General features: G+C 35.2%; 1 protein-coding gene across 3 annotated transcripts in view; it reads left to right on the forward strand.

The window, feature by feature from the left end:
* Positions 1 to 26428, forward strand: part of TRHDE (thyrotropin releasing hormone degrading enzyme) — a 409604-nt gene extending 383176 nt beyond the window's left edge. For all 3 annotated transcript variants that reach the window (XM_070454203.1, XM_070454204.1, XM_070454205.1), the window contains 4 exons: positions 11593 to 11760; positions 12327 to 12467; positions 17772 to 17853; positions 23951 to 26428. In XM_070454203.1, the coding sequence (XP_070310304.1) occupies positions 11593 to 11760; positions 12327 to 12467; positions 17772 to 17853; positions 23951 to 24094 (535 nt within the window). In that variant the 3' untranslated portion in view covers positions 24095 to 26428. The remainder of the gene's footprint in view (positions 1 to 11592; positions 11761 to 12326; positions 12468 to 17771; positions 17854 to 23950) is intronic.
* Positions 26429 to 27511: the final 1083 nt, after the last annotated feature.

Here is a 27511-nt window from a genome sequence, read left to right on the forward strand (position 1 = left end):
TACTTTTTGGTATAGCAGGGATTTTAATTGCATTGAGAGCTAATATAACCCTGGTAAGTGCATGATTCTATTAATTTTCTTATAGTCACATTTAGTTTGTAATATAAATGCATTAATGATTTTATATTCTAATTTAAAATTCAGAAATAATCATATACTTATTTTCCATTTCCCAACCCTTTTGGCTTTTCCTGACATTAAAAAATTATATTACTGGACATGCTTAGAGGCAAATAGTCAATAGTGTTTTTTCAAAGTATTTTAATTTTTATAGAGTGTGTTTTTGAAAATGGCTTGATCTAATTTAACTTTTTTTCTTCTTTTTAGTATAATTGGCTTTTCCCCCATTTCTGCCAAAAATAATTTTCCTATCATGCTAGCATTGTTTGCCTAATATTATACCAATTTTTGGCAGAACACTATTGAACTCTTGTGTCATCTGTCAAAAGATATGTATTGATTAGTTGTAGAATAGCTGTATTTTAACTGACTGTTTATCACAGTGTAAGTAATAAGTGAATATAAATTTACATGGGCAACACAGGGAGCGATGGTGATTAAACTTACCATAGTAATCATTATTTACTAAGCCAGAGCAGAGGCACCAACAGAAATATTTGCAGCTTCGAAAGCATTCTTATGTACTAACACAGAGTAGATTATACTGACAGGTTCAAGATTCATTGAGTATAAAGTTTATTTCAACTACTACAAGCACTATAAGTAAGAAATTTCCTCCACATTTTCCAAAAATAATATAAGCATTGCTATTAGCATTAACAACATTTCTTTTATATTTCCCCCCTTGTAATTGAGACTGAGGACTGATTTTATACATATAATTTACTCTATTTCAAAATAAAATAATTCATGTTAGTCTTCCTAATAATACTGTGATAGTGAAAGTCATTCAGTCATGTCCAACTCTTTGCAACCCCACAGAGTATACAGTCCTTGGAATTCTCCAGAATACTGGAGTGGGTTCCCTTCAGGATTTCAAGGAGTGCTACTGATATCAAATAAGACTTCTAACTTTCATTGACCTCACCCTATTCTTACTTAATATATTCATCATGAAATGGAGGAATACAAGAAGCTGAGAAGGCAGGTTTTTGTTCCTCAAAAATTCAGAGAAAATTAATATCATGATTCCTCAGAATACCATTTTTTTGTAAATGTGTAAGAAGAAAAGAGGAGTGTGGCCTATGGCATGAAGATAAACTAATATAGATAGCCCTAAAATTCACAACAGAGAACCCATCCTCATGTTTCAGACTCCCTTCACATCTAAATATTTAGAAAGAGGTTTTTTTGTCTTTCTGGTGATTTGAGATTCTTTCTATAATTAAAAAAATGAATTAAAAAATTGAAGTGACTTTTATTTTTATATGTAAATGAATCTTGCTTATTTTATGTTGAGATGAGCATACTCTGCAAGCATTCACTGTGCACTCTTTATACACATAACAACGCTATAACCAGTACCTGCCAGTTACAGGTATATGTGCACACATACATTTTAGTTATTTCAGAAAGTCATAACAATTGCGCTGACTCTTTCAAAGTGTATGTTTTTACAGAATCCAGATTTTTTTTAAAACAATAATTTTATTTTGCTTTTTGTGATGGGACTAGATTCTTTATAACCATTTTAATTATCAAATTATTTTTTAATTAATCTTGATTCTTTGACTGTAAAGTTTATCACAGGTTTTACTACCTTTTCACGGGAGGATCTAAGTATATTTCAGTGGAAACATAGAACATCCAGGATTTAATGGGCATAAGAATATTTCTCTATTTCTTAAAAATTGCAACATTTTCTTATACAGTGAATCTAACAATTAAAATTATGAAAATGTACAGAGTTACTTTTTGGTTAATGCACAGACACATGAACACACACACACAATAGTAAAATTTACTTTAGCCAAATAAAATCTTTTAATTAGAGACCTTTCAAGGGAGGAAAATTTATTAATTATTGCCTACTCATGACAGCTTCCTTGTTATGCTTAAAAAATTAACTAAATGGCTGTAGTTGATTCTTCCCAAGCTGGACAGTCAGCCTTATTAACCAGTGACCTTGATAGTGCATTAGAAATGAAGGTAGACCTCATTTGTTCATGGCCTTATATTTGCAGATGTAGTCATTTGATGGATACAGTAAATTGGTGCACTTTTCAACCTTTGTGTGAAGAATTGCAGACAAGGACTGTTGCTATAAACTATTCCTTAGCAACGAGAGTTGTTTTCCAGGTGGAGCCCGATGTCATCCAGTGGAGTTTTCATAAACATTCAATCCTGGATCATGATTTGAATGAGAACAGTGCTATAGTTTTGCTGTTGGAGCTCATGTATCATTCCTGTCATTATCTTCCATCTTAAAAGTTAATCTAGAGCACTTATTCCTAATCATTGTGATTCAGAAAGCACCCCCTATATTTAAAATTCATATCATAGGGGGCACTTCGATTTACAGTGCTCTGACCTGAACTAGGTGAAGAAGAAGCTTAAATATTCAAGGATTGGGATAGAGCAGATTAGAGATTCATTAGAAAGCCACACATAATAGGCACGCAATTACCGGGAAACAATTAGGAAACAATTTATCTGCTCTTTAACACAGGCATCTATAAACAGGGTAATTTATCAGCCATTTCAAAACTTCTACTACAACTGTATACCTCTTAAGTTTTAAATTATGTTATGCTTTTAGAGTTATTTAAAATCACAGTCTACTTCTCAGTTTTCAAGTGAGTCATCATAGATATCTTAATTTTTCTACCTTTGTTATAAACCAGTTTGATTTTTTTAAGTTCTTATAGGCATAATTGACTCTAGATGTCATAAGGGTTCTGAGTTGTGAAATGTTAAATAACTGTGTTCTAGGATTTTCAGTAGAACGCATTTAAAATCTCACCTTATGTTTTTGCAGGTTTTTGTCATGCCAGTCTTTGTCATCATCACTCTGAATGTTTTGACAACTCTGTATGTGTCGCACGTGTTTTTTCTACCTTTTATTCAGTGTCTCCTTCTAGTCCTCTTCTTTTTCATCTTGTGTCTGGGCCACTTGGCTTCTTTTGTTTTTGTGCTTTTGCAGTTATATTTTGTAAAATGGTCTTACAGCCCAGAAACTTGACCCTCACCATTCCCTTCCCTTCCCACCCAGTAGAAATAGTAGCTACTTTATATATAGGAACTTAAAGGTTTAAAATATAATGTCATATTTATTATTTCAGCCTAAGCAAAGTGAACGTCCCTTTTAAAGTTCATTTTAATTATAAAAGCCATTTAAAAAGAGTGCAGTTATCTTAAAATATACTCTTGATACATTCAAGATATTGAGTTAAAGTGACTCACCCCTTCCCAGCAGTCCTTTTTTTCCAACTAGGAACATCAGCATATGCTGCTTTACAATATGCAAAATGAAAACGTGAAGAGGTTTTGAACATCATTTCAGGCCACATTTTAAATACAGTTGGTCTGTAGTCCACCAGGTTTCCCGTGCTCTCTTTTTTTGAGGTCCTAAGGGTATTTCTTTTTCTGCTCGGTGCTTAGGGGGAATGGGCAGGCTTGTGGGCACCAGTAAGGGGGCTCTTCAGAAACAGAGCAACCCCTTGTTGCAGGAAGGGTACCCTGCCAGCACTTGCCGCCTGACAACTGTGTCCTTCGCGTGGGGCTCTGTTCTCCCGCGGCCGGGGGGCTTGCAGAAATACTAAGAAACTATAGTCCTTGGGTCGCCAGAGTTTTTGTATGGATTCAGCAGCGTAGGTGAGGCTAGTGGTAAAGAAACTGTCTGCCCGTGCAGGAGACATCAGCAATGAGATTCGATCCCCAGGTTGGGAAGATCTCCCGGACAAGGGCATGGCAACCCACTCCAGTATTCTTGCCTGGAGAATCCCTTGGACAGGGGCCTGGCGGGCTGCAGTCCATGGGGTCGCGAAGCGTCAGACACGACTGAGGCGACTTAGCACACACGCATGCCAGTCAAGTTAGGCGGAATTAAAATAGTGTATTTTATTGTAATGCCTTAAACGTGAGATACATGTCATTCATGACTTTCATAGTTAATCCTTCATTTTTAGAAAGGTTGGCTGAAACCTTTATTTTTGCTTTCTTTTTAGTCCAGTGCTCATTTGGGAATGATAGGAATATTTGTTGCCGCTGCATCCTAATAATAATAGCAATAAAAATGATGAAGAGGAGGAGTGTTATTGTTACCTATTTTCTATGTTCACACCTATTTTCTATGAACATAGACAATTTTGTATGTTCCCTGCACTTGGCTATGCACAATATTTATCTGAAGTCCATACTGAACTCTTCATATGTACCATTATCACATGAATATCAAATGAAACATTATTTCATTTAATTATTGCAACAGTGCTGTAAGGAATTATTATTCCCATTGTTCAGATGAGACAGGTAGGTGCAAAAAGTCACACATTACTTCTATATAGCTTTAATTTTTACTCACTATGATTTTTTTCTTAATATCAGCCAAGGGACCAAGGGATCAAGATAGAATGAGAAATGAGGGTAGAAAACAAAATGGACAGGGTCAGCCTTTGATAATGCAGGTGACTTTTCAGTCTGATATTTTAAAGTCTAGGACTGTGTGCCCTGAAAGAAGTAAGAGTGTTTGTAAGTATAAGGCAGAACAAGATATAGAGTGTTGGTGGAAGAAGCCTCAACCATGGCTGTCTTTTAATTTTTAGTTAGAATAGGCAAATGATATTTCAAATGATGTGATTAACTGCAAATTAATTACAATGATTTAAATGATAGGCCCACTCCATATCAATGGCGTGTGTAGTGACACTGAAAGAAGAGGCTAGTGATTTGAAAAATCCTTTTTATTGTCTTTGAAAATAATTAAATGCACATTTCAAAGTTAATACAACCACTGATGAAAAGAAGCTTGCACTAACAGAGCAGGGAGGGACCTGAGAACTTGTGTCCTTTAGCTTCTGTCCAATTAGGATAAAAAGTGAGCCCCAAAGCAGTGACCTTGACTTGCCTAGTACTAAAGGCAGTTACTAGTCCAATTAGGTCTACTGAAAACCTGCTTAAATCAACCCATATCGTGATTAAGCATCAAAATTCTATTTTAAAATAGTGTGATCTTTTTTCTTTAGGTAAGTGTAATTTTCCTCTGGGAATATTGTTACTGTATCATCATAATTATTTTTATATATTAGTAATAGCATTTTTAATATTGAAATATATTTTATTCCAAAATTTTATCTTTATAAATGTAATTATACACTAATTTATTTCCAAAGTAACTGTGGAAGTTATTAAATTATTAAATTTGAAATATGTAAGTTTAAAAATTCTAATGACTTATAATCCCCAATCCCAGAAGCTAATGTTAATATTCTCTTATTTATCCTTTCAGTCTTTCTTCTAACATACAAATTATCATTTTTCTTTAGATGAGCATAGAGATATCATATTAATATGTATATAATACTTTATCTTTAATGATATATTTCATATTAGATAAAGTGTTTTACCATATCATCCAATATTAATCTATGATATCATTCTTAGTTGCTATTTATATCTTAAACAGATTCTTTATTGTTATTTTTTATTTTTTTATTGAAGGATAGTTATTTTACAGAATTTTGTTCTTTTCTGTCAAACTTTAACATGAATCAGCCATAAGTATACATATATCCTCTTTCTTTAGATGAGTTCTGAGTTTTCACCTTAAAAAAGCAATGTAGCAATGAAAACTTCCATAGCAAAAACTTTGGAAAATTTTCTACTTATTTATGTTAATTTACCAGTCTACTTCACAACTTTGCATTTAATAACTAAAGTACAAATTTACTATGTTTTAAAATATTAGTCCCACTACGTCACCATTACTATTTAACTCTGTAAAAATTTTTCCCTAAAAATGGATACCTTTAATCTTCTCAGTACTCAATTTTTTAACTTCTACCTCAAAGTTTTTAGTTTTTAGGCATTTGCTTTTGGCAAGGTAAAAAAAAGATTAAACATATCACCAAAATATAAAAAATTATTTCAACATTATATATGCAACTTGTATAATTTCAGAACTTTTACATACAAATGAGCTCTGTCATCATGCTATTTAAAATGAGAGAAGAATAAAAAGTATAGTGCAGTTAGACTAATTAGGTAATCATTTCTGCAGTGTTAGTGCCTTAGAAAGATAAAAGTACTTCCTTTTTTGGCTCATTCATCTTGTAGGAAGTCAGCTAGCAAAGTCCAGTTCTCTAATCCTGTATGCAATGCGTACCAGACCCAGAGAAAAACAAGCACAGCTTTCCTTCCCACATGATCAGATTCCACTAAAAGATTTACTTCTGAGGCAGCAGCTAAAGAGATATGACTGTGAGGATTTTCACATTTTCATAAACAATTTCCATGTTCTCCCTCCCTGTAATTCTAATATCAAGAATCTCACAGGACTTATTTGTACTATTCATAACTATGGGTACTGTGGGTTTTTCAGCTCATGCTTTACAAACAAATGAGCTTTTTCATTTGTTCCTAATGACTTTGGTTTATACAAAGAGATCTTAAACTGTCCCCAGAGCAATCATTTTGCTAAAATGTTATTAGAACATCTTTACAAATTTAGCAATGAAAGGGGGTTCCTTTAACAATGGAAATCATTGGAAACCAAGGGCCGTTGGCAAGTTTAGTGCTCACCCATCTTGTTTTATTTTCAGTGATGAGTACAAGTAATTTTATGAACCAGATATTGATTCTTTAACTGGTAGGTGGGTAGAGAAGATAAGAAGCTGATGGGTTGGGAAGAAATGCTGGAAAAATCAGAGCAGTATTTTCTGGCTAATTCACTCTGTCCTTGCTCTTCTAAGGAGGCTTATGAATCTTAAAGAAGTGTACCTCCCAGTATCTGCTGATAGGGCCATTTCTTTCCCTAAGTGTGAGGATTTGTAGCTGACATCCTTGTGCTCCTGTTCAGTCGTATCCAACTCTTTTGCAACCCCATTGACTGTAGCCTGCCAGGCTCCTCTCTCTGTGGGATTTTCCAGGCAAGAATATTGATTGGAGGGTGTTGCCATTTCCTCTTTCAGGGGACATTCCCAACCCAGCAGTTGAACCTGCATGCCCTGTCTCCTGCATTGCAGGCAGATTCTTTACCCCCTGAGCCATCAGGGAAGCCCCTGATAACTGAGACAAAGGGTTATTTTTCAATAGATCATCAACAGGCTCTAGATTATATATATAAATATATGAGGGCTTCATTTTCATCAACATCAAATTTGATGCATTTGCTATGCATAGGGAGACAGCTGCTCGTGAACCTGAAACTTGACCTGCAGGTTCTTGCAGAGCACATCCAAATTATGTGATCTGTCTCTTGGTTTGAGGCTGCCGCTTCAAGAACAGAATTTGCATGAAACTGGAGCCCATTATACAGAGCGAAGGAAGCCAGAAAGATAAACACCAATACAGTATACTAACACATGCATATGGAATTTAGAAAGATGGTAATGATGACTCTATATGCAAGACAGAAAAAGAGACACAGATGTATAGAACAGACTTTTGGACTCTATGGGAGAAGGCGAGGGCAGGATGATCTGAGAGAATAGCATTGAAACATATATATTACCAAGTGTGAAACAGATCACCAGCCCAGGTTGGATGCATGAGACAAGTGCTCAGGGCTGGTGCACTGGGATGACCCGGAGGGATGGGATAGGTGGGAGGGGGGTTCAGGATGGGGAACACATGTAAATCCATGGCTGATTCATGTCAATGTATGGCAAAAACCACTACAATATTGTAAAGTTAGCCTCCAACTAATAAAAATAAATGGAAAAAAAAAAACACACAAAACCAACACAGAAACCCCATGTGTGAAATCAGTAAAAGGAATAAATTACATATCAAGAAAAAAAAAAAACAAAACACAACAGAATTTGCCCCTATTCTGGACATCTTTACTTTCAAAGGCCTCCTTTGCCCAGGACAACTTTTGTTAGATTCCTTCAGGATGATCCGTGTGTTGTTTCATCCAGCAGTTCCTTCCTGGTGCCCTTTCAAGATTCCTTCTCCTTGCTCTGTGTATGACCATACTGGTACACAACACCTCTATAAATGCACCCACAGCCTATATCTTTTCAGTACCCAGAGGCTGAGTTTTAACAAGTGTCCCTTCGATTCTGGTGAACAGAATGGAAGCTTATTGTTGGAAAACCGTTCTGCTGGTGTTGAATATTTCTCAAAGATGACTGATCAAACTGTGGATTAAAGAAAATAATGAAAAAGAGAGGGTAGAAGTAACAGCTTCAGCCAGTTCAGCATTAAGGGAATTATAGACTGGCTGCACTGGTATTACTTTGCTAGCCTACTCATTAGATCCAGGGTTTGGTGATTGTATCCTTTTAAGCGATATATTTTTTTTTCTGTTTAAAAGTTTTTATTCTTACTTTCTATAAGATAGTGTTTTGTTGAATAAGAAATATCAGCATTCAGTGACAATGACTGATTATTATTACTAACAGAAATCAGTATATTTTATTTTCATCATGATTAGCCATCTCTAAGCTGCTAGAAATAGGAAAGATTTTCATGTATAAGTCATCTTGGTTTTCAACTTACTTTATTGTTACACTGCAAAATATTCTCTCTCAGAATTGTTGTTACACTGCAAAATATTCTCAGAAAAGTTTCCTCTCCTGCAAAATGAAGTTTATTGTAATACAAATATCAGGATATTATTGTATAGACCAGATAAAATAAGATAGGTAACTTGGAATGCAGTATTGCATGAAAGTCTTATTTTCTATCTCTGATACCTCTTAAAGCCACTGTTTAGGACTTTGTACCAACCAGTCTATTTATTCATGTGTGTATGCATCTTACACTGTTCAACATCAGCCAGGAGTAACCACTGAATTGCAAAACTATGGACTGTTGCTAAGGACTATAGTACATGACACAAATTATTTCTAAGGAACATAGTTTAATGTCTACTTTTTTTCTTTCTTTTTTTTTTTGCCTTTTTTATATTTCTGTATGTCTTTCTGTTTGATATTGAAGACTGGTTTCCTAAGCAGTAACAAACCTCATTCAGTGGTCTCTATCCTTGAACTTTTTGGTATATTAATTGCTTAAGAATTTTAGAAAATAAGCTCTTCACTGTTAGGTCTAATATTAGACCTAATATATATCAATCCTTGAGTTGATGATTTAAGTAGACATTTTATTGTTAATTCTGGCAAATTTTTATAGCAATCTCTTGGCCAAAATCATGACAGTAATACAGTATTATGCTCTAGAGCCTGTAGTATTTGGAGGAAAAGATTCATCCACTTTTCTAGTTGATGATTTAACATAAGACTAGATTTTTTTTTACTTTCTTAGGGCAGTTAGTAAAGATGGATGCATTTTTGCATCTACCAGGACTGACACACTCTTCAAAATGTAATAGTAATGTTTTCCTTAGTGTTTTCAGATGTGCTGTGTGCAAATGAAAAAGTTTTATACACTCAGTTGTTACCAACTCTTTGTGACCCCTTGGACTATAGCCTGCCAAGCTGCTCTGTCCATGGGATTCTCCAGGCAAGAATTCTGGAGTGGGTAACTATTCCCTTCTCCAGGAGATCTTCCTGACCCAGGGATCAAACCCAGGTCTCTTGCAATGAAGGTGGATTCATTACCCACTCAGCCACCAGGGAAGCCCAGGCTGGGCATGAACAGAGCAGGGGTAATAAGGTTTCACCACCTTTAGGAACACTACTCTGAGGACTTTCTTCAAGGGATTCCAGGGTTGAGAGAGGTGTGAAACTCTTTACTGGCTTCTTCTGATATCTATACTTCTTTTGTTTCTTCAAAAGCAAACAAATCAAACAAATAAAATGCTTGCCTTCAAATACTACAAAGAAAGAAAAGCTTCGGTCAGTAAGACTAAAGTAACTTTTCTCCAAACAATTTAGTTATTGGTAGGAAGAGACAGAGTAATGTAGTTTTAGCCGTTTCTGGAAACTGAGTTTTGTATGATAGTACTAACAACTCTACACATTTGGTATCCTGATACACAATCTTTAATATCTTGATTATAGCCTACTTAGCTGCTTAACAAAAAAGAATATGAAGATCACCTTTGTTGTTTTCAGTCACTAACTCATGTCTGACTCTTTGCTACCCCATGGACTGCAGCATGGATGGCTTCCCTGTCCTTCACCATCTCCCGGAGTTTATTCAGACTCATGTCCAGTCAGTGATACCATGCAAAGATCTCCTCTATCGTCCCCATCTCCTCCTTCCCTCAGTCTTTCCCATCATCTGGGTCTTTCCCAGTAAATCCGGTGGCAAAAGGATTGGTGCTTCAGCTTCAGCATCAGTCCTTCCAATGAATACTCAGGGTTGATTTCCTTTAAGATTGATTGGTTTGATCTCCTTGCTGTCCAAGGGACTCTTAAAAGTCTTCAGCATCATAGTTTGAAAACATTCATTCTTTGGCCTATCTTTATGGTCCAACTCTCACACCCGTACATGGCTACTAGAAAAACCATAGTTTTGACTAGATGGTCCTTTTCCGGCAAAGTGATGATCATCTTATTGGTAGTCATGCAGATGCTTCCTCCTGTTTTCTAATGCTCCTTTAACCAAAGCAGTGTTTTGACCATCAAGGTCCTAAATATTTAAAAGAGATTTTCATCTTGTTATACAGAGAAAACATTTCTTATTATTAGTCACATTCAAATTATAAATGAGAAATTTTAATAATAAATTACTATTATATAAAGAGAAATGCATTTTTAACTTTTTAATGTATTGGAGTATTCTTTCAGACATATGAGTTTTTTAAAATATGGGAAATATATAAAAATTTGAAAGAATAATATTGAGTAAAAGAATAATTGCCATGGCAAAGTACACATGAGAATTTATAGTTTATAAATAACCAAGATTAATTAAATTGACTAAGAGTTTCCCTCCATAACATTTACTTTGAAGTCAAAATCAAAATTTAGTTTATGTTTATAGTCACTTTTATAAACATAGGAAAAAGAGCTTTTTACATTCTCAAATTTTGCTACTTATGTTTTTTATTTATTACCTGTGTTAGTGATCTAGCTTCCCAAATTTGGAGAGGTATTTGAGAATAATAATTTTAGAAAAATAATGTCTCAGAATTTAGGAGGTATTTGTTTCATCTTCATCCAGTACTTTCTTATCATTCTTGGGTCTAATAATTCTGACAGCATAAATCTATTTATGTTGGTTGAAATATAAGACGCCTTGTTTGTATTTCTTTAAACCTTTATGTTCTGACTCCTATAAAATAAAAAGTTTTAAAAAAACCCTTTATGTTCTGATTTTTGTCCATATAAATTCAAAAGTGGAAAAATTGCATTCAAGACTATCGTTAAATAAAATACATTATTTTATTCATTCAGTTGTGAATAGTTTGAGTATTGTTAGTATATGGTATTGTCTTTCAGGTAAATCTAATTAACAAAACCATCTTTTAAAAAACTGACTGTGGTAAGGCAGCATTTGTCTTTATTTTCAATGTCATGAGGCACTTAATTAATGGGAAACCACCATGGGTTGCTTCTTTAGAATACCACTAAATGTTAGAGACATCGTCTACTGTACAGGAGTTTCACTACTGGATGAGGATGTCTGGGAATTCATATGGATGAAATTCCACTCTACCACGGCCATTTCTGAAAAGAAAATATTATTGGAAGCCTTAACTTGCAGTGATGACAGGAATTTATTAAATAGGTGAGTCAATTAAATGTTTAAATTTGTTTAATGAGAGTATTCTCTGTTAATCAAATTGTACTGAACTTGTTTTTATTTCCTTAAATATATGCTAGTTACTCTAAAATAGATCTTTCTAGAGCTAAAGAAAATTGCCATATTAATATGATGAAAGCTTGTTGATTTGAAAGGTTTGTTTCTAACTGTTTTATGCTATTATATGTATGTAATTATAAAAATGTTGATTTGAAAGGTTTGTTTCTGTTTTATGCTATTATATGTATGTAATTATAAAAATGAAGTATTTATTAAAAAGACTTTTTAAAGCAAATTTTCATCATTAAATCAGAATAATAATTTAACCACTTACAAGATATTTTTCAGACATTGGTTAATACATCAATTAAAATATTATGAGCTTGTTCTTCCTTTTATCAACACAAAATTGTTCTATTGATAAATTTTTATTAGTAAAGTTTACACTGACTATTCTTTGAAGATTGTGATAACTTAAATCATATAATTCTGATAAGTAAAGAAAAGTTTGTTATTAAACTAAAAATTTCCCCACAATTCTATCCTTAAAGGCTTCTAAATCTATCACTGAATTCTGAGGTGGTTCTGGATCAAGATGCAATTGATGTGATAATCCATGTAGCTCGAAATCCACATGGCCGAGACCTTGCCTGGAAGTTTTTTAGAGATAAATGGAAGATATTAAATACCAGGTAAAAATAAGAGTTCAATCATTCTTACTGGAGTGAGTAAATCAAAGGTGATATCTGAGAGATAAAGACTCAACTTTTTGTGGTAGAAGCAAGATCCAGAAAATAGAATTAGATTTTGAAGTAGTCAGCCACTCCTGTGAAGCTCAGAATTAATTTAACTGTTCTATAACATTATTCATTTATTAAGATTGATAACCATAATTATGTATGGAAATGTGCAGAGTGAAAAGTTTAGCATTGCAGCTTTCCTGGAAAATCTATCAAACTGTCTTAGGTTGAAGAAATTGTATCATTAAAATCCTATATCCTGAGTGTGTTGTAGAAAAAATGATTTATGGATCATAGAATGGTATTAGAACAAGAAATGGAGAAGGAAATGGCAACCCACTCCGGTATTCTTGCCTGGAGAATCCCATGGACAAAGGAACATAGTGGGCTACAGTCTGTGGGGTTGCAAAGAGTTGGACACAACTTAGCGACTAAACTACTCTACTAAAATTCACATTGGAGAAGGAAATGACAACCCACTCCAGTATTCTTGCCTGGAGAATTCCATGAACAGAGGAGCCTGTTGGGCTGCAGTCCATGGGGTCACAGAAACTTGGACATGACTGAGTGACTAACACACACACACACACAGAACAAGAAAACTTTAATTGCTTCTATAGAATTGTGTAAATATTTAAAAAATATAAATATCATGAAACATCTGAAGTAAAGTCATGATATACAGGAGGGATGTTTGAGTCACTGTATAATTCTAGATGCAGTAGAATTTATTCATGAGCCGTCTTGCTTCACATTGAGAATTCTTCAGCCTCAGTTTTAGAAAATATTTCATTATGTATTTAAATATATTACAATAAATGTTAATGTACTACCCTGATAATCTCTATGGTATTTTAAAATTAAATTTATTATAGAGCATGTAAATGCTGCATGTTCTCAAACTTAAATGTTCCCAGACATTTAGCATACCCACTGTTCTATCTCTTAAAAGCTGGCATATAAACTTTATTTTTTAAAAGTACACTGTTATTGGTTGACCTTGTATAATGAGTTCAGTTTGAATGTATTTTTAATAATAAAATGTATCTCTATCTGTAGATATTTCATTGTTAGAAAGCACTAATATTCCTAGATGGCACATTGTTTTTGTTTCTTGTATTTTCAGCTCAGAAATTAGAATGATTTACCCTTGCTTTGCTGTCATGCATAGTATAAGGAATAGTCAGACACAAGATGGAATGAATATATATGTACAAGCATTTGACTTTAAAGAGTGACAAATATCTACCAATACAGAGTCTCTTTAGGGAGTGGTTTTGTAAATCAGAGTTCAGTATAATTCCTATATAGTTTATAGTCCTTATCTAAAATATTCGGTTCCTGATATGTCTGTTTTGTTTCACTGAAAGTGCATCATCTCTAACCAAAAGGTAGAAAGATAGAGATAACATTAGAACACCTCAGTCTAATGACCTCTTTGTTTAATTAACTAGACATCAATATTAGCTACAACTCTGAAGAGGGAGGAAGAAGCACTTGGGCACTCAACTTTCTGCTCAGTTTTTCTGTAAACCTAAGACTGCTGTCAAACTCAAGTTAATTTTTTAAAAAAGTAGAAAGGTGAAGTTTCAGCATTCCTACAGATAGAGCGGTGTTTATCGTGACAAATAGGATTGTCTTCTTCATCTTCCACTCCCTTGTCAATCTTGGAGCCTCAGAGTTCATGAAGGAACAGTCCAAGGTTCTCCTTACTTCTTGCCCTGCAGGTTCTCCCTGGTTGGAGTTGCCATCTACTCTCACAGTTTGAATCACTCCCAAATCTACACCTCTAGCTCAGATATTTCACCTAAGCTTCACTCTATGAGAGATGGTTTTTTGTTGAGATCCCCTACTGAGGTGTACCTGCAAAGCTAAACCATCATTTTCTACGTCTTCATTCTGTCAGTAAATATATGGCCATCCACCAATTGTTCAAGCTGGGCACCTGAAAATCTACATATAGTTCTGCTTTTTCTTTGACATATGTAAAAAGTAACATTTAGGCTTGAGGTCCTATCAGTTTAACAATTCCTAAATGTTTCTTGAATTCTTCCTCTCTTTCCTACTACCACTGCCTTAGTGAAGATTCTTATCCCTTGTTAGTACTATTAATGACTGTCTCCTGTCTCTACTTACATATGCTGCCACACATATGCACACATGTATGCATGTGTGGACACACACACACACCTACCACTGCCCTTTGTCCCAAGAATCTCTCTGAAAAGCAAAAATGACATTTCCTGCTGTAAAACATTCAGTACTCTGTGCCATGTTGAATATCTAAACTCCTGTCTTACTAACCCTTCTACCTCTTACTCTGCTATCCTCAGTCTCACAGTTTATACCCTCAGGACCAAATGCGTGTCATTGTTGGCACACATCATGTTGTTTCACACCTCCTTGCCTTTGTGTATGTTGGTTCTCTGCCTAAAATTGCTTTCTTCCTTGATATTTGAAATTACTCCATATTCAATCCATCTGTCATCATCTCCTGGAAGCCTTTCTGGAGACCCCACAGCTAAAGAGAACTCTGAACAGTATATGATTTTATTTTCATCTCGTTTAACCATAATAACTGGGAGTGATCTGTTTACAGTACTGCATAGTATATAACCATCAAGGAAAGGACTGACTGTTTTGTTTTTTTTTCACATGACTGCAGGTATAAGCAAAAGACTCTTTGAAGAGGAATTGTCCCCTTTCCTGTACAGTTGGCTATTTTTGTAACCACATATTGATTACTAATGAATACTTATTTTATTATTGAATGCCTATTTTATTTTATTTAGCCAACTTTTCCCATGGATTCAATGTTAGAACTGAATCGTTTCCCAATTCAATGTTAGAATTATAGCAATTTATGATGGTCATATGGTTTAGCCTCCCTCTTTAGGCCAGGTAGTATTCCACTGTATACATGTACATCTTTATCCATTTATCTGTCAAAGGACATGTAGGTTGTTTCCATGTTTTGGCTCTTGTGAATACTGCTGCTATTGAAATAAGGGTACAGATATCTTTTTGAATTATAATTTTTTGGGTTGGTATATTACCAGGAATGGGATTGCTGGGTCATATGGTAATTCTCTTTTTAGTTTTCTGAGTAACCTCCATACTGTTTTCCATAGTGACTATAACAATTCCCACAAATAGTGTAGCAGGATTCCCTTTTCTCCATACCTTCTCTGCATAGGTGCATGCTAAGTCACTTTAGTCATGTCCAATTCTTTGCAACCCTATGGACCATAACCTGCTAGACTCCTCTAACCATGGGATTCTCCAGGCAAGAATACTGGAGTGGGTTACCATGCCCTTCTCCAGATCTTTCCGACCCAGGGATTGAACCTGCATCTCTTATGTCTCCTACACTGGGGAGGTGAGGGTTTCTTTTTACCACTGGTGCCACCTGGGAAGCTTCCCTGCTGGCTCAGATGGTAAAGAATCTGCCTGCAATGTGGGAGACCTGGGTTTGATCCCTGGGTCGAGAAGATCCCTTGGTGGAGGAAACGGCTACCCACTCCAGAATTCTTACCTAGAGAATTCCGTGGACAGAGGAGCCTGGCCGGTACAGTCCTTTGGGTCGCAAAGAGTCGGGCACAAATGAGCAACTAACACACTCTCTAGTATTTGTTATTTGTAGACTTTTTAATGATGACCATTCTGACCAGCGTAAGGTGGAGAAATGTCTATTATGATCTTCTGCACATTTTTCAATTAGGTTTTTTGTCTTTTTTATTGCTGAGTTGCTTATGTATTTTAGAGGTTAAGCCCTTGTCTGTGATATCATTTGCCAATATAAGCACCCCTACCCCTCATTTTACAGATGATAAAACTAAGGCTCCAGAAACTAAATTACTTAAATTCCCACAGATAAGGGCAGCATTAGAAAGCCTCTTGTAATGATGGCTGGACTTCTGCTTTTAAAAATTCATAATCTTATCTTTAGTTTACTTTTTAAAAAATTTTCAACTTGTCTTTATGATAGTTCAGTATTAGTGTATAGAAATGCAACTGATTTCTGTTATTAATTTTGTATCCTTCTATTTTACTGAATTCATGTAGTCTAATAATTTTGTGTGTGTGTGTAGTTTTTAGGGTTTTCCATATAGTATAATGTCATCTGCAAGCAGTGAAACTTTTACTTCTGCCTTTCCAGTTTGGATTCCTTTTATTTATGCTTCTTATCTGTTTGCTCTGGCCAGAACTTCCAACACTATGTTGAATAAAAGTTGTGAGAATGGTCATTCTTGTCTTGTTCCCAATCTTAGAGGAAATACTTTGATTTGTCACCGTTCAATATGATATTAAATGTGGGCTTGCCATATATGACCTTTATTATGTTTATGTGCATTCTCACTAATTTGTTTAGGGTTTTTTTTTTAATCATAAATGAATAGACAGTAAGTCATTCTTAGGTTCTTTATGTAGTTGTATTTTGGGCATGTTCATAGGAGAAGATGAACTCAGGGTCTTTCTACTCATCCATCTTGATCCTGCCTCCAGTTTAGCCTAGTGTACTGTTTTGTTTTTTTTTTTTTCAAAGAGTATGATATCCTGTGATAGGTACCCTTAGCACAGTAGGCACAAATTAGTAAAAGGAGAAATCTTTTCAACTTACTGATACGTAGTATTCTTACCTTAGGTCGCAAGTCAAATAATTAGGCTTGTGGTACAAAGATTGTAAAATTCAAAGGAAAAATTCAGTGTTTTATTTTAATGCTCATATGAAAAATTGCTAATCTTTTGGGAGCATTTTAAAGAAATTTGGCTTAGTTTCTAGGAATGAAATAGAAAATAATTCCAACATCAGTTTTGATTGACTAGACCAAAGGATCTCTGTGAATTATGGATAATTCCAAAAGTTGGTTCTGCAGTCGTGGAATCCTTCTTTGGTGGAATCCTTCTTATTTACAGTGACCCAGTTTGCTTTAAAATTAAAAGTTTTAAAATACCTTTTCTTCAGGCCTCATATTGTAAATATAATAGTAATTCCTAATTATAATATCATAGGACTCCCTTTTTAAAAATTTATTATAATGTAGATCTCTTTGAAACACTGTGAGCCAAATCAGGATGCACTTGATGACATCCCATAGCCACAGCTCTTTGCACCTCTCCACTCCCTAGGGAAATGGCCTTGAATAGCATTAAGAGATGGAATGGAGCTCATGAGAAGGATTCTAAAATATCTATGTAGTAGTATTTCCTAAATTATTGCCTGTTTTAACATTGACTTTTTTTTAATCTTTCAAGGTATGGAGAAGCATTATTTATGAATTCCAAACTTATCAGTGGTGTTACAGAATTTCTTAATACTGAAGGTGAACTGAAAGAGGTAAATATTTTAAGATGAGTGTAATATTTTTCTTTTGTAAACTTATGAAATTATAGATAGACTTCAACCATTTCTTTCCAATAAATTCATACTCATTCCTTTAAAGTACACACACACACACACACACACACACACACACACACACGCACACATACACACATTCATGCTGAAGACTTTACTTCAGTCATTATTTGCAAAAATGTTTCTAACATATTAAACATTAAATATTAAGCCTGTGAAAGGTGCTTGAATGTAATGATTCTCAAAATGTTGTTTGTTGTTGTATAGTCACTAAGTCATGATCGACTCTTTGCGACCCATGGACTATAACCCACCAGGATCCTGTGTCCATGGGATTTCCCAGGCAAGCATACTGGAGTGGGTTGCCATTTCCTTCTCCAGGGGATCTTCCCTGCAAGGATCAAAACTGGGTCTCCTGAATTGCAGGCAGATTCTTTTCCACTGTCCACTGGGGAAGCCCCAGTGATTCTCAAAATAGGAGGCTCCAAATATATTCTAGAAATCTTCCCAATCAGCTGCTCCACATTTGACTCTGTGAGCCTGGGTTAGGATCCTTGGAACATTAAAACTATCCTGTCACAAAGACTCAGCATTCGGATCTGCAGGACTAAGATTGCTGTTGAGGTACAGACCTTGAGTCTCATTGCTTTATGGCCAGGTCTATACAAAGAATGATAATTGGATAAGATAATAATGCTTCCTGCTATCTGTTTTGTTAAATGGAATAAATTCATATGTTTGGAAGTAACTATATCTGACAACATATATTAATAGTTTGTTTAAAATTATGCCAAATACTGTCACAAGTGAATCTCATTAATGAAACTGAACTTATTTTTTTTAAGGACTAAAGTCCAGTTTACAGAATATCTAACATTTTCTTTTTTCTCTGGTTTACATCTCTGGAATTTAAACCAGCTGGCTTTGTGACCATTAATTCACATCTCTAATAGAAAGGGATGTGAGATTGGAGGTGGGTAACTAGGTAGGAGGAAGGAGTAAAATATTTCACTGATTAAAATGAATTGGACTTCAAACATTTATCGCTTTTTAGCCTCTCCTCACCGTATAATTATAAAATATAGCTGAGGTGTACAATTGAGAATCAGGGTTTCTTTAGTTTTCACTGACAGAAAGCCTGATGCTATGACTCAGGCTAATCCCATTGAGCAAGGTTCCCCCAGAAGCATCAGCCTTCCTCCATCCTTAATATCTCCTAATATTGCCCAATTTTGTATGATCATCTTCCCTGCACCAACTTGGATTCTTTCACACCATGAGCTAAGCTAAGTCTCTGATTGTAATAACTTGAAATTCTATTTTTATCCCTGCTTTGTGTGTTCCCAGCCCTGAAAGATTTGGATTTGAAAGCCCCAGTACGTGTTTTGCTATATTTTTTATTAGGAACCTAAAAGAGAAGAAATTCTTTCATGTCCAAAGGAAGCAGAAAGAAAGAACAGTCAAGCTAATGGCTTTGTGTATTTAAATGAAGTAGTTTTAATTCTTTGATTTTGCATTCAATAATCTGGGAATGAAAGACCCAGTTAGTGACAACTTGTGCAGCCATTGAACACAGAAGTGAAAAATCTCTCCTCTCCTCCCTCCTCCCGTCTTCATTTTGGCTCCCTTTCCTCCCCTGGCTTCCTCTTCCCTTGTGTCTCTCCTGTTCTCCCTCCCTCTTCTGTTCTCAGACACTTTCATTTCCTCTTGCTTTGGTGATAACCCCAACCCATGGAAAAGCATGTTTTAAATGGACATTTAAATTAATTTTATCATATGATGGCCATTTTGCTTTCCATATTTCACTTACATATTTAATTTTTTACACTTGATTTAATTGCCTTGTGAAATGTTCCAAGACACCCCTGTAATAAAATGTGTCATCTGGAAACTGAAACTCAACTGTGGCTTTTATTCCGTTATCTGCAAAGCAGCTAACTTCACAGCACAAGCTCTCCAGGCCTGAGAGGTGACTCCCTTCGGGACACAGCTACTTGCACTGACTTTCTAGTTTACCAACTGCAGCCTGAGGCTTTTCCACACTTTTATTATCTAATCATTGACTGTAAGACCCCTGCTGTTGGGTGGCAGGGGCGATAATTTGTATTGCTGATAACCACCTTTCATAAATAAGACACTTACACTGTTCTGTGGTCCTTCCCCAAAATGCCATTCTAGAACCTGAAGCTGGCCATTTCTTTTTAATTTCATGGCTTTAGCAATTTGAACACTGTTTCCCCATGAAACAGTACATCATTTCCTTAATTTTAAACTAACGGAAGTACAACCTCATCGACTCTCAGAGGCCCTTGCCGTTTTTCATACTGATGTTCATTCAGCCATCCTCTCCAGCACTCTTTGTTTTTTGTTTGTCTGTTTGTTTTGCCTTATACACAACATTGTTGTGAAAGAACACAGCTCCTGTGTATCATGGGCATCCCCTTTACAGTTTTAATGTTGAAAATATAAACCTCATAAACAGGCAATAGCTAATTCGACTCAGTTAGTTACTAAGAGTATATTATGTGTTGCACATTACAAATTATTTTGTGAGTTTTAGGGTCTGGTGTACCCTAAGTTAAGAATTTTTTCAAATACTGAAATGTTTTTAAATAGACAAATTAACAAACAAGTCTAGAAGTTTTATGCAAAGAAGAACAGGAAACACAAACAACCCTGACATCTTACTAAATGTTGTTTTATAGAAATGTCTAAACTTGGAACATTTTCAAATAAAAGTATACGATGGCATAAATATTTAGAAAGTGCAATGATAAAAACTAATAGCAGCAGAACATCTACTGAAGAACTGCCAAAATAAGCAAAATGGAATGCCAAATGCCTTGCATCTACCCCATGCCCTTGACAGTGAGGCAGGGTCTGGAAGGTGCTATGATCCCGCCTGAGGACCTGTCACGTGGCTGCTTTGACCACATGTTCACCAGAAGAGGTGGGGAGGAGTGTGAGGCATGAGATCAGTTTATGCCAACTATGCAAAGGGGCCATCTGTGTTCTGATGAATCAGCTAATCTACATATCAGTCACATCATGCTCTCCGAGCTCACAAAGGAAGTATTTAGAGCACCTAAATAGTGATTTAAGAAATGAATCTCTAGAGACACTCCAGTTACATTTTCTACTAAGAATTGTCTTGCAGGATAATCTGACCTACTGTGTTTATGTCAATAACACATTCATAGTCAACCCCACAGTTTGCCTTTGAGATAGACAAGAGTTTTCCTTCATGTATTCAGGCTGGCTTACTATTTTATCAAAAGGCCAAGAGCTTACTCCCCAGAGTCAGAGTTGCCAAAAGTCATTTATTACTATCTGGAGTATTCATTGACTGCCTAGGAAAATATGTAATAATGTGGAACATAGTTTAAAGAAGTAGATGTAATTTTTTTCCTGATTGACATATTATGTAAATAAAGCCACCATAATGAACAGATATAAAATACACTGTAATGTGCATATTTTGTAATAAATTAAAACACAAAATTCAAAGCATACATCAAAATGTACTATTTGTTGCTTTAGGAATATGGACTGAATGAATCTGAACGTAAATATATAAATTCAAATGAATTATTAGATAAATTAGTTAAGTTTAAAAATATGATTCAAATGCTGTCATTAGACTTCTTTTTATCTATGTGTACATGTCACAGGTATATATTGAAGGTATCAATCAATTTCAGTCCTTTCCCTTCATCCTCTTTCTTTTGTATGTGTCAGATGTCAGATAAGTTTTAAGGACAGCAACAATAAATCTTTGTTACACATTGAATATTTTTCATGTTTGTTATTAAAAGATAGTGATTTTCAAGTCTTACAGAGAATATAGCTCTGAGATATGATAATTCATTTCTGATGCTGCAAGGTACCTGGCTTTATAGGAAAGTAGAGGATAAACTTTGAAAAAAAAATGTATCATATAATCATTGTCATAAACAAACCAAGCTACCCCTGAACCAATTTCTAGATTAATTCAGAAAGGTATAATTATTAATAACTCCATTTTAAATGACCCCCCCACACACACACACACAGACACATCCTTCTATCCCCGAGTCAATCTTGATGGCATTTCTCTCCTGGTATATTCTCCATGTGGCACCCATCATGTGATGAATCTCACCTTATCCTAATTATACAATGTAAACGCTTCTGTGTTACAAGTTGATTTTTCACATTTGTCTGTTAACCTTGCATTCACTGGTGGTTGCCACTTTATTAAGACATATGAAACAGAGAGAAAAACTACTAGTATCTAATCTTGAAATAAAATCCCTGTGCATCCCTAAAGTGTGTGTACTCTCTAGAGAAAATCTTATACCCATAAAATTATGACAAATCATTTTAAAATTTTAGCATTCTAATTAAAGCTCAAATTCTCTAGCTAAATGAATCAACATTCCTTCTTCATTCTTTCTAAAACTAGTTACTCAGGTGATCCAGTGTCATTAATCATCCAGTACTCATAGCATCATTATTTTTTTTTTCCGTTACTCAATAATTTTGGTATACTTTTGCCAGCAAAGATAGTGTCAAACACTCATACTACTTATTTAGAGAAGATGAATGATTTTCTCCCTGTGGACAAAAAGTTAACTTTAATGCGTGTATTCAACATTAAGGCTGCTTAGTACATTAGATAACACATAGTCACCAGGCTTACCTGGTGGCTCAGACCGTGAAGAATCTGCCTGCAATGCAGGAGACCAGATTCAATCCTTGGGTTGGGAGGATCCCCTGGAGAAGGGAACGGCAGTCCACTCCAATTATGTATATTGACAAAATAGACCAGAAAGAATAAGGAAGGGGTTGCAGACATCAGGTAACAGATAGCCCACTGTATTCATCTCTGACAGTGCTGGCGCTTCCCCTGACAGAGCTGATGGGTTTCTAAACAGGACTGGGGCAGCTGAGGTGGAGCAGAGGGAATGCCCTTGAGAAAGATTAGGAGATAGAAATTCCAGAATGTAGCCGCTATGAAGTGTGGTGACTACAAGATGGAGAAAACTTTCCAATAATAAGTAGGTTGCTGGGCTGAATGTTCTCTGTCAATAAGCCCAACCCAGAGCACATGGGGACTTCCCTGGTGACTCAGAGGTAAAGGATCTTCCTGCAACAGGAGACCGGGTTCGATCCCTGGGTTGGGAGGATCGCATGGAAAAGGGAATGGCAACCCAGTCCAGTATTCTTGCCTGGAGAATTCCACGAGCAGAGGAGCCTGGCAGGTTACGGTCCATGGGATCGTAAAGAGTCGGACATGACTGAATGACTAACACTACTACTAGTACATTAGATATGCTTTGTTATTAGAACTAGTCTCTGCCACTGCCTCATCAGCCCATTATGAAAGATGAATTCAGTATTTATGAGACAAGAAGCTAAACTTGGAGTTATTTAGGCTTCCCTGGTGGCTCAGATGGTAATCTACCTGCAACACGGGAGACCCAGGTTCAGTCCCTGCATGAGGAAGATCCCTGGCGAAGCGAATGGCAACCCACTCCAGTATTCTTGCCTGGAGAATTCCATGGACAGAGGAGCCTGGTGGGCTACAGTCACTGAGGTCACAAAGAATCCGACACAGCTGAGCAATTACACTTTAAACTGTTATGTCATTCTTTTTTCTTTTTCCCTTTCAGTTCCAAAAGAAATTACATTACACCTAATGGACAAAATCTGTTTCATTGCATTTCATTACTAAGCTCATTCCGCATATTAGATATACCTACTTAGCTCACTCCACATATTAAATACACATTGTGTAGTGACTGTGACACTATTTTTCAAATAGATTCTTGTTTATATGTGTTGGACGGACATGGGCTCATTTTAAGACATGAATTTGTCATTTTTACATTTTATTTTTTATTGAAACATAGTAAAATATTGTATTATTTTCAGGTGTACTGTATATACCTGTATATATTTGACATTTGCATACATTATGAAACAATCACCATGATAAGTGTAGTAACCATCTGCCCCCATACGAAGTTATTAGAGTATTACTGACCATATAACTTATGGTGTCTGTTTACCATTCTAACATTTGTGTTTCCAGCTAAAGAACTTCATGAAGAGCTATGACGGAGTAGCTGCTGCCTCTTTCTCAAGAGCTGTGGAGACTGTTGAAGCCAATGTACGCTGGAAAATGCTTTATCAGGATGAGCTTTTCCAGTGGTTAGGAAAAGCTCTGAGACATTAATATGTGTCTCTTATAAACAGTTCAACTCAGAATTTTGTGAGAAGACCTGCTTTGGAGTGAGGAATATGGCCAGATTTTCAGTGTTAACATGTGGGAGGAAATTTTTTTTTTAATTTTAGGAAATTTTTTTGTTTTATTCATTCTGTTTTGTTTCTCTACTGGGTGTTCTCTTAAGAAACTCTTGCAAGTGGATCTAGCCATGACTGCTTCTGCTGTACATTCCTCGCCGTACAGGACCAAATGTGACAGTGGTGCATGTTGACGTCGCAGTCAGTACGGAAAACATATTCAGAAAATGTGCATGGTCGTATGGTCCTGCCTGTGTTCCAGCATGCTTATTTAAAATGTCCAGTGTTGTATGTGAATCTGTGTTACATCTGGGATGGGCATTATACAAAAGCACAAAGATTATCTATGACAATCAGTGTTGCAACAAAAGAAAAACTAAAACAGGGAGTTATCGTCGTAGTCCTGGGCAATGTGAGAGGTGAAATCACCCTTTGATTGGTGTCATGTATTTCAGCACTTGGATTGTCTTGCAATGATTATTTGTGTTACTAACTCATTTTCTTTGAGTTAAAGCTGTGTATATGTTTTTAAAAAGGCATATAGATACTGTGTGCATATGTATATGTGCATAGGGAAGCCCAATATGTATATAGTATGCTGTACACTGCACTTGTGCAAAAACTTCACCTCAAAGAAAATTTATCTCTTTTTATAAACTTATGCAAACTTTGAAAATGCTTCAAAGAATTTATCTCAGTACTATCCTTCCTGACAATGTCCTGATAAATTTCTCACCTGTTACAGATTTTTTTCATCTATTTCCTGAATAGTCTATTCTACTATATAAAAATGAACTAAAAAATATTTTATGTACAGACACTCTTCTAATTTTCCTAAGTGGCAACCTCATCTCATAAATATAGATTCTGTCATCACTTTAGGCAAACTTCCTTATGGATAAGTAGTTGTGCACACTTAATGATTATCAGTGCTGAGAAAGTGTTTCTCTGTCATCTTGTTTGTTTTCCCACTTTTTTCACGTTGGGTGGGTCCAGAGAGTGAAACACTCTCTCCGTGTATTGATCTTTGGGTCTGTGTGAATCTAATCCCCCATCAAGCAACCCTACTTCAGGTGGATTTTAATGATCTTTGATGCCAGTTGTTCCATCCATTATGATGAAAAGTTTCTTTTCTTGAGCAAAGCTCGTCCTTTGGCATTGACGACTCTGTTCTAACTGGGAGTTTTGAGTAGTCTTTTCCCGATTGTGTATTATGTAACACAAGTGTTTTTAAATGCACTCTCACCCAGTAGGCCAGCTCTCCAAGCACTGCTTAGATGCTCAAAAATGAACATATTTTAAGTTTACCATTATGAAATGCCAATACAACTAATCGCATATAAGCCAAATGTTTGTGGACCACTTTATGTTTTCCTGAGGTTTTTCCACTTCTCCAGATCTTCTTGCAAATCATTGAAGGAAATATTTTCTAGCTCCAATAGTCACTGAACACTGGGGAGAGGAAAGTAGGCATTTTAGAAACCGGAGCCATACATTTATTATAAGTTTGTAGTAAAAAGGAACAATTTCCTAATCCATAGAACAAGTATCATCTAAAGTTGAAATTTATCTTTTTAGCAATTAATTGCTATTACTCATATCTATTTTTTTCAGCACTTCAATTGATATATGAATTTTAAATACTCTATGTGTTGTTAATAAGACATACTATTGCTTAATATAAAATCTAAAAGTCATCCCATCTATCTGAAGTGATGAAATTTAACTAGTACATATCACATGTATGTGAAATCTTTAAGGGGTAAGTTCTGAAACATAACAATTATAAATATCACTGTCATGCAGGCTCAAAATATGTACTATATCACCACTGGATTCATTTTGATAGAAAAGATAAAAAATTAGAGGTGGCTGTCTTGTTTTGTGTTGTGAATTACTGAAAATTCTTGGTAGTTGTGCCATTCTTTTGAGTGAAATCACCCTTTCCAGCTTTGAGTTACAAGGGGTTTTATAGTTCTGTTTTCCTCTGCACTGTTAATAATTTTTATCCTCTTTCAGTATTTTAGTGGCCTTGAACAAATGGTTTAGCTACAATGTCAAATCTTAAGTGTATAATTATGTGCAATGTTCAATACCTCATACTTGTTCAACAGTATAGTGATATCAATGGCATTGAGATGGAATTTTTGTTCTACATATTTTTCAATAATTTATCCTTTCCAGTGTTGAAGATTATATGAAGCTTTAACCTTTTTTAGTTGTTTAAATGAGTAATATTTTCAAAATAATAAAATGACCAATGATATCTCTTGGAATATTCTGTAAAATGTAGTCATAAAATTCTATTTTCTACATAGAGTTTTTATCTTTTTTCTCTCTGTTGTCTGTCTTACAAATCATATATATATACACACACACATATATATATATATATATATATACACACACACACATATATATATATACATATATATACATGAAATAGCAAATTGTTAAAAGAGTTCAACATGTAGGCTTAAAACTTTACTGTGCCAATATATGTATGACAGTAAAACTTGGTTGAAATTAGAAAGGACTAAAAGTTTACCATCTTAAGTATTAAATGTCTCTAGGTAACCTGTAAATAAAAAGTTTTCCCCATTTTTACACCTTTACCCTTAAAATGTTCTTACAATTGTTGTATTTTTTTTTACACATACAAGCACAACCTCTAAGGCTATTATCTACAATATTAAGTTGATTCTTCAGTTTCAATAACATGGATTTTACCTGGACTTTAAACTCACTTTGGTTTGCATCATTTCTAGGAAAATTATATCATATGACTGAGATTTCTGTGATAGTGCAATTTACAAATATAACAGTAAAACTTACAAGGTTATTAAGATTATACCCTATTTTATAACTGGGGGCTTCCTAGGTGGCACTAGTAAAGAATCTCCTTGCCAATGCAGGAGGCACAAGAGACACAGGTTTGATCCCTGGGTTGGGAAGATCCCCTGGAGGCAGAAATGGCAACCCACTCCAACATTCTTACCTGGAAAATCCCATGGACAGAGGAGCTTGGTGGGCTACAGTAAACGGGGTTGCAAAGACTTTTACACAACTGAGCACACATGCATGCATGATAAATTGCACTTCATTTTCAATGCAATATACGGGTTCATTTGACTCTTTTCAAAAACATAATAATTATATTAGCCATAATAGTCCGATCAAAACACAGGCTCAGAGTAGCAACATGAACTGTTTAAAAATTATATAATTGTCATTTGCAGAACAGTTAACAATAACTTTAGACTTTCAAGAAATCCTTCCTACAACTAAACTATAAAGGCATGTTTGAAACATCTGTCATTTTCATTAATTGGAGATTTTCCAAATATCA

Source organism: Odocoileus virginianus, chromosome 24 (genome assembly GCF_023699985.2).
Source record: "Odocoileus virginianus isolate 20LAN1187 ecotype Illinois chromosome 24, Ovbor_1.2, whole genome shotgun sequence".
Lineage (NCBI taxonomy): Eukaryota > Metazoa > Chordata > Mammalia > Artiodactyla > Cervidae > Odocoileus > Odocoileus virginianus.